The sequence below is a fragment of the Nestor notabilis genome, unplaced genomic scaffold (genome assembly GCF_000696875.1).
Source record: "Nestor notabilis isolate BGI_N333 unplaced genomic scaffold, ASM69687v1 scaffold19008, whole genome shotgun sequence".
Taxonomy (NCBI): domain Eukaryota; kingdom Metazoa; phylum Chordata; class Aves; order Psittaciformes; family Psittacidae; genus Nestor; species Nestor notabilis.
In genome coordinates this window covers 1-8,081 of record NW_009939821.1, presented here as the reverse complement: position 1 = coordinate 8,081, position 8,081 = coordinate 1, and the positions used below count along the sequence as shown (strand labels likewise).

At 44.0% G+C, this 8,081-nt stretch overlaps 1 protein-coding gene across 1 annotated transcript; it reads right to left on the bottom strand.

The window, feature by feature from the left end:
- Positions 1 to 429: 429 nt before the first annotated feature.
- LOC104400458 (palmitoyltransferase ZDHHC15-like) lies at positions 430 to 5,101 on the bottom strand (the record flags this gene model as incomplete). Its single annotated transcript, XM_010020072.1, has 5 exons — positions 430 to 462; positions 1,068 to 1,137; positions 1,954 to 2,074; positions 3,187 to 3,281; positions 5,075 to 5,101. Coding segments are annotated over 5 exons (346 nt in total), but the record flags the coding sequence as incomplete, so codon positions are not given.
- Positions 5,102 to 8,081: the final 2,980 nt, after the last annotated feature.

Below are 8,081 nucleotides of genomic sequence, written 5' to 3'. Positions count from 1 at the left end.
TATAAAGCTTAATTCCCCCGTGCACCATTCTGCACACACAGTCTCTGAGCATGCACGGGTGCAGGCAGCAAACAGTATGTTGAAAGCAACCACCAACTGCACACTGAAACCATTATAGACCCCTAATGAAAAGCTACACTGAAGTCCCTTTAAAATGTGAATAATAGTCAAAGAGTGGATTAGCAGTTGGATTTTAACCTCTATGGACATAACAGCCTTTTTACACACATGGAACAACCATGAATGATTTGGCTTTCAAAGTATCAAACATTTTCATGCCATTTCAGGGTGTAATTATTTTCTAACTTTCCCAACATCAAGAGGTGCATGGTCTAAAATGAAAGGGGCACAAAGACACTATTCTCTGGAAGAGATACATTTAAACTGCCTCTCTTTTCAGCAAAGCACAAGCCAGTATCTAGGACATACCATGGACAGTGATGATCCATTTTTAGGACACATCTGCAAAAGGACAATAAAGAAAAAATTGAAGGTTTTTGTTTGGTACTTAAGTGCCAACCACAGATCAACAGCAAAAGCCTCAGGTTTTTGTGAGATTCCTACATGACACAAGCTCAGGATGATGCAGTCTCTTGGCATTTTTTAAGGTAGGTATCATTTTAAGATGGAACATTTACTACTTTTTCAAGATCAACCATTGTTCTTGGTACCCTGCAAGATAAAATGACATGAAAAGGATTTCTGCTGTATAAGGCTTAAAACCTTTGGAAAACACCACGGGTAAAGGTCTGGAATAGTAAAAAAAATGACATATATATTAAAAAAAGTCAAACCACACTTTGTTTTAACTGCCCAGGTTAATCAGTTGATTTTCACTCGCTGGCATTGCTTTCTAGCAATTTTAACACTGATACAGGTGTGGGAACTGCAAACACTTCAGCGCCACAAACAGAAATGCCATTGCTAGTGCTGTCACACACTGTCACTGCTCTGCAGACCACAGCCGGCCCAGAGGTACCAGGGTACCTTCATGTGTAAAGGCCCAGCCCATCCACATAACTTAGTGTTGACTATTCACTTCAGTGACAAAGCACCCAGTAACTTACATGGCACAAACAGTACAGTGGTGACAACGATCAGGCTTTATCAGCTGGCACCGATCACAGAACCGAATACCTGCAATTACAAACGTATTAATACCAAATAATAAAGCTGTTCTGTTCCCACATTAGTTAATATTCCCCTCATTTCCAAACAATTCATGTTCTTTCCTCTGTCACTTCAACAGATCAGCACATTTGCAGCTGATTTGTGCCGCCAGGTCACAACCAGAGAAGCAAAGCTCATAATTCTTCTGGAGGCCTGCAGATGCGAGGAACGATCCCCACTGCAAAGCATACAACAACTTCAAAGTGATAAAGCAGAATTGCACACTTCTCTGTGGCTTCCACATTTACTCAGACTTTACTACATTCCTTTTGGATAATTGCCTGGACAGCAGTTCTTTACTTCAGAATTCTTTGGCTTGGAGACAGAAATGAACAGGGCAGAGCCTCTAATATGAACACAGGTTTCTGTTAAGCTTTGAAAGGAGCACAGTGTGCGTTTAATCACCAGACAGGGCCCAGAAACCTGCTCACAGAATTCCATCCTGCAGCTCTAACCTGGACTCCATTTCAGGTAAAAACAACGACCAGTTTTGTCATTCTTTTACTAAAGGCAGACAACACACGTAGGCATGTGAATGGTAAATACAAAGGGGAGCACACTGCTGCTCAAAGGCAGCACCTGGTGCTCCACTGCAGATGAACAGAAGCGCCCAGGGCTTTTTTGTTTTCCCAAACATAAAACCCGAGAGAAAAGGCTTTAAGATTATTCACACAAGGTCCCTCAGCACACGTGGTGGTGCTCAGAACACCCTGCGTGTCAGCAGTGCCATCTGCATTGCCAGCACAGGCCACTCTCGGGGAAGAGAGCCGCTGCTCCGCTGACCTCCGCTCCCCGTCCGCGTGTACACCGGCAGCTTCCTCGCGATCTCAGCCAGGATCTGCCTCTGCACCTCCGGCCGTTCCTCGTTTTCGTAACGCTCCTGGTCAGCGTAGGACATGTGGTACTGGAAGAGGGTGTGAGAGGAGCAGTCACCCGTGGGTAGCACAGAGAGTACTTCAAACACAGGCAGATTTGGCAACATTTTCCCTCCCACTCCTTCTAATGAGATTAATCTAATGTGAAAATGTGTTTGTTAAGAAGGTGAAGAGACAGTAAGTGCTGGACAGCCAGAATACTATGTGATGCAGCAGTAAGAAACAGGAAAGTGAAATTAAGGATCACAAACCAACAAACCAGAATTGCTACTACTGCTGCCTTAGATTTCATGGATAACATTACTAACCATGATAAGGTCACTTCAAGCACTTCCCTTGTGAGCAAGAGCCTGTCTCCAGCCATAATTCTGCATTTCTAAAACTGGGATTAGTTGGTTTTTATAAACTTTCATTCTTGTAATTAGGATGTGAATACGGCCAAGTATATCTGGAGTGCCACACAAACACCAGCCTCATTCCATTGCTCCAGACACAGTGTTCTATTAGTATTTCAGAGAGTGGTAAAACTAAATGCAAAAAAATCCACCAATCTGAACATGACAAAGTAACTGTTTGGTAGAAAAAGAACCAAAACAAACCTCTGCCTCTGACTGCCCTTGTGCTCAAACCACTAACTCATATTCTTGTCCTGAAATAACCCACCTATGTTAAAAAACAACAGCAAACCCTTAACTAAAGTATTAATCATTAAACACTGTGAACACTATGAAGAGTGACAGCCAAACTGAAGGTCCTTACTCAGGAGCTGCAGTAAGGCCAGGTGAGGGAAGGTGCTCAGGATTTGACTTGCAACTTGGTAAATGCTTAGAGATCAATGACTATAAATACGTAAGTTCATCATCATCAATCATTCTCAACACGAAAACTCCTTTTGGCTCCTGGAACACCTGCAAAGGCAGCTTTAGAAGTCGACACCACCTCTGGTTTAAATCATGCTCTTTGGGGCGTTAAAAGGATTCTCAGAACACTAAATTACGCAGGTTTTATGGACAACTCCAGGTTGTCCATCTCTTTAGGAAATCCAACCAGTTGTTCAGATCAACTAGAACAAAGGATTTCTGAGTTCTCTTTAGCATCCCTGCTTCATTCTGCCATGAATGGCAAGTGCTTGGGCTCTTACCTTTTTACCTGGCTGCACCGGGAGAGTAAAAATAGACTTCCAGTATGTCCACACAAAGAGCACAAAGAGAATATGGAATATTATAAGATAGGCCACTAAAAAGAAACAAAAACAAAACAAACAACAAACAAAACAAAAACAGAAACAGAACAATGATTTCTTAAGCAAAAGTTTCATTCACGATGGGCATCATTCCAATCTTTCATTAACAATGACCAAAAAATACAGGAGAAAAAGTTTTACAGCACTGAGCAGTATTAGAACAGAGCTAAACCCTGTGCTGATGGGGTCAGTGGCATTTCAGAGCTCTGTGGCTGCAGTTAGGGGTCACCTGTATCACAAGCCTCCCCCTTCTCCACCTGAGCTGATTCCATGGGTAAGAATACAGCTGTTAGAGACTCCACTGGAAGGACCGGATTCCTGTCTCTCCCCATATCCCAGGCACAGGCAAAGCAGATATGGCTGGTGCTGAGCAGCATACAGGTTAATACTGCAATACTCCAGCACTTCTAAATTTGGAGTTCAGTTGCTACTAAACGCACCTACAAGCACAGTACCATATTATCAGGATACTGTCAACTCGTGCAGCGCATTCTCCATCACTTGAGAGCTGAGAAATGCTCCAGGACAGCTCTACATCACCAGGAAAAAAAATCACATCTCTTCTTAAACATCTTTTAGATTTACCACAGTTGATACCATGAAACAATCAGGAAAACATCCCTCAAATTGAGCCAAATGGGTCTTGTGATTACTGAGGAAGAATTGTACTGCACCAGACACGAGATCATCACATGAAATCCAGCGAGCATCAGAGTCATCTCATTTCAAAGTGCAAACTTTATTTCAAATTGGCCTTTGGGCATAAGCAGGCATGCTGAGGTTTAGAAAGCCAAAGGACAGCAATCCTCCAGCTACACAGACCATGTGATTATTCTCTCTTTAATACTCAACTCACTAAGACATTATCAAACAGCTACCACAGTTCTATTTAAACACATCATTTAATCGCAATAAAAACACAGTTTTCCCCCCATTTCGTTTAAGCTTCAAATTCTAGAAATTGAGATTAAAATAACTACTACTAGAGAAAAGAGAAGTCTAAAACAAGCAACTTCCCAGGCAAGAGTGTCTGTGTGAAAATGTAACTGGTAAAAAGGCCAAACACAGCTCTGAGACCTTCTAGTAAGACAGACAATGATCTGATACGCCTCAAGAAACATGACGGGTTGTGTGAATGATCTGTGATTCAGTGGTAGTTCATCAGTGTGCTCTCAAGTTTGAGATGTTATCCTTACACCACATGCAGGTGGAGCTCAGCCATTTCTAAATTAATACGTAACGAGATAAATCTTGCAAAAGGTTTAATTCTGTTGATAAAGCAATACAGCAGCATGCTAGAGGAAGCTGACCTGGAGATGCACTGATAGATTAGGCAGTTAATAACTTCCTGCTGCTGAGCAATCATTAGTATCATGCTTTCCACAGTTCCTCTGTAACAGGTTCAACTATCAGGACAGCTCTGTAGTGGAAACAGAATTCACTTGATGCAGCAATGTGGAGTACCTCTAAAGCATCAGCTGGCATTGCTGGTGGTGCACGGGCATACACACATACATGTCTCAAAGAGTGAAAGGGATCAGGGCCTTCTGGTGTTATTCTCTTACGCTGAGACCAAACTGAGGCATTTCAAACACATCCAGAAGTTACAGCCTGTCTAACAGTGCATGCTGTGTGCTTCAGGAGTGTGAAATTACAGGAAGGAAACACTGAAAGGGTATGTAGGTATCAAAACATTGACAGAAAGTGCTTTTGCTATTTTACCTAGAACATCTGTGAATCTCTTTACACAAGGACTGAATGTCAATAGTAAACTGAATGCACGTACCTTTTTCTATTGGGTTGCTCAGAGTCACTGTAAATGAAAGAAACAACATGTAAACAGAGCAAATAAGATTCACAGAGAAGTTTCTGACAAATAAGTAACATTTCTATCTGAAATACAGCCATTTGGGGATAAAACCTTCAAATTCAACAGCGAACCCAAAGCTTAGCATCGCATCAAAAGCATCTATAACAATTCCTTTGCTCATGCAAATGACACCCACAGGATGTTCCGTAACTGCTGCTTATGAAGCATTTTCCCTTGTTACAAAATAGATTTTTTTGTATTTGTACATTAGAGATATGACAGAAATAATCCACTGCAGAGGGTGATGTGACACCATCACCAGGACTCCTCTTGCAACTGCCCCTGCATGTACTTAGAAGCACACACTTGTAGCCTTTGCCCTCGTGTCGAGGTGGTCTTGATCCTCCACAGCAGTTCCTGCATCAGCATAAATTACAGATGCTCTTAGTCAGCAACAGAAGATACGCTGTAATGACTCCATTATTTTTACGCTTCCTACTAATGGAGTTTTTACAACCCCTCCTGACTTCAGCATCATCATGGGAACAGTCCCCACTAACAGAACCACTTAGAGCAACCCCAAGGGGTACACTGCTCAATGTTTGCTGCTATTGATTATTTTAAAAGCCATCCTCCAAGTTTAATAGAAAAGGAGAAGACATCTTAAATTGAAAATAGAGCAGTTCTGTGATACCTTGACGAAATACTGCTTGGAAGACAAAGACTGTTCTCACGATGGGGAGACTCTTATATCACACCTTGAATCTAATGGTTGCAACTGAACCAGAGACACAGTCATCTGACAAAAATAAGATCACACTGTTGGAAGACTCAAAAGATGTGTGAGACTGCACACAGCAATAGTGGCCTCACCAGCAGCTCTGTTCGGCTGCACAGCCTTTCACTTCCAGTGCACAGCCAGTGCCTGGAGGGAGACTACTCTCCAAGACCATCACCTTACTTGAACAGCAAACTTGGAAAATATCAATCAGAGCAGGAACCACGGAGTCCTGCTCTTGCCAAGGAAACTAGCTTTTCTTTTAACCCTGCTAACAAACAATTTTGCTCTGCAAGCTCTATGACACAAAACAATGTAGGTGAAAAAAGAGACCAAGTATTTGCCATGTCTCTGCGGGCTCAATTTGAGATGAAGGAGGGTGTTAGGAAACATTCAGTTTTCCTTTGGTTTGCTGCAAATCAAACTATGACGAGTACAACAACTCTTCACGAACACTGCTTGGTCCCCTCCTGCAGTACATGGCACACTTGCAGCACAGCCTTTCTAAGGATTTTACATGAGAACAGAGCAAACTCCTAGATAGAGATTATATGAAAGGTTTTATTGCAGGACTCTGGGTCATGGTTCTCACTGTGGCAGCAACCACCAACCAGACATGAAATCAAAGCCTCCTCTGGAGTGTCACTTGCTGGCCACACTGCTCGAAGTTTAAAACCCACTATCATGAGCTACCTCCAGAGCCCTCTCAATCCTCAGCAGCCTGCACAACTAAAGATGAAAATCAAGAATCCAAAGTCAACATCTACTATTTACACCCTTTCAACTGGCAAAACACAATGGAATCCTGACGAAAAGGAAGCCAACACAGAGCCTTCCTATGTTAGAAATGTGGAAGAATGTCCTCAGAGATGGTTTTCAAGTAACTGCATATGCCAAGAGCTAGTGTTCAAATCCTAAAATAGTCATTTCACTTCTGTGCAGATAACCTCCTCCACACGCAAAGAAAACTCACAGGAGAGAAAGATGGGGCAAAAAAACAGACGGGTGTGGGCAAGGGAGTGATTCTGAGCTGTGATTCCAGGCAGTGAGAGGAACTCCTGCCAGCTCAAGCAGCATTTGCAGAGCAACACAGGCCCAATCCACACCCTGCTTCACTCAGCCGAGTCTTTTCTTACAGCTACACTGAGACTTGGAGTCAGCAGCTGTTCGGTGTTACTGCACTTGCCCAGCACTGCAAACAGAGCACAAAAGACCAGCAGCAGCTCAGGAAAATACCCTCGTTTTTTATCACACGGTCTGATTGACAGTTACCAGCACCTCGGAGTTATCCTTCCCTGTGAATTCCTGAAAGAAACCACCCAAGTTCATGGAGATGAGACCTGGAGGCCAGAGTCAAGCCAGGAAACCAAGCTGAGCTGCAGAGCAGCCCTCCTGCAGCTGGGGCACTGGGGAGCATGGCAGGGCTGTATGTGGTGCCCACAGGTGGGGTCAGTGAGGGCCACTGAGGCTAATTAAGGCTAATTAATGCGGATTAGCCCCATCTGTGAGGTAAACAGCCTCCGGGCTCAGCACCATCTCGCCGGGCAATGGGCAAGGAAAGGGGATTTTCAGTTCTCTGGCTCACCCTGCCCCGAGAAGAGCCACACGCTCCTCCTCACCATTGCAGAAGTCCAAGCTACCAGCTTTTCTCTCCACCTCCACCAGACCTTGCAACCCTTCCTTTCAGTGGCAGGATTCTGCACACACATTAAACCAGAATATTACAAACCCAAGAAAGTTTGCAACTTACTACCTAGTTCAATTGTTCAACTATGCAATTATTAACCTGTACCAAAGACTTCCTTTCTGAAGTTCAGTGGGTTTCATGCCGCTCTAAGACGTTCTCTGACTCATGACTGTGATTTAGCATAACCTGTTTATTTCCTTCTCAGCGTATGACAAAGTGACTGTAGCGCAGGGGACACACGGATTTTTGTTACTGATTAAACCAGAAATCTCATCACACGGCACCAACACGGACTTTCGCTGTGGTAGAAGCCTCCCCGCCTGCACGAACGTCGCTTCCCCCGGCTGACATGAGAACACCCCATACACGGACTCACGACGAGGGAACCCACCAACCGGCCGGCCCAGCCGGGACACGGACCCTGCGGAAAGCCAGGGCAGCGCCCTACAGAAACCACACGAGGGCCTCGACCAGCGGGTTCCCCCCCAGCCACCCAACTGGACAAGAGACCGACGTGG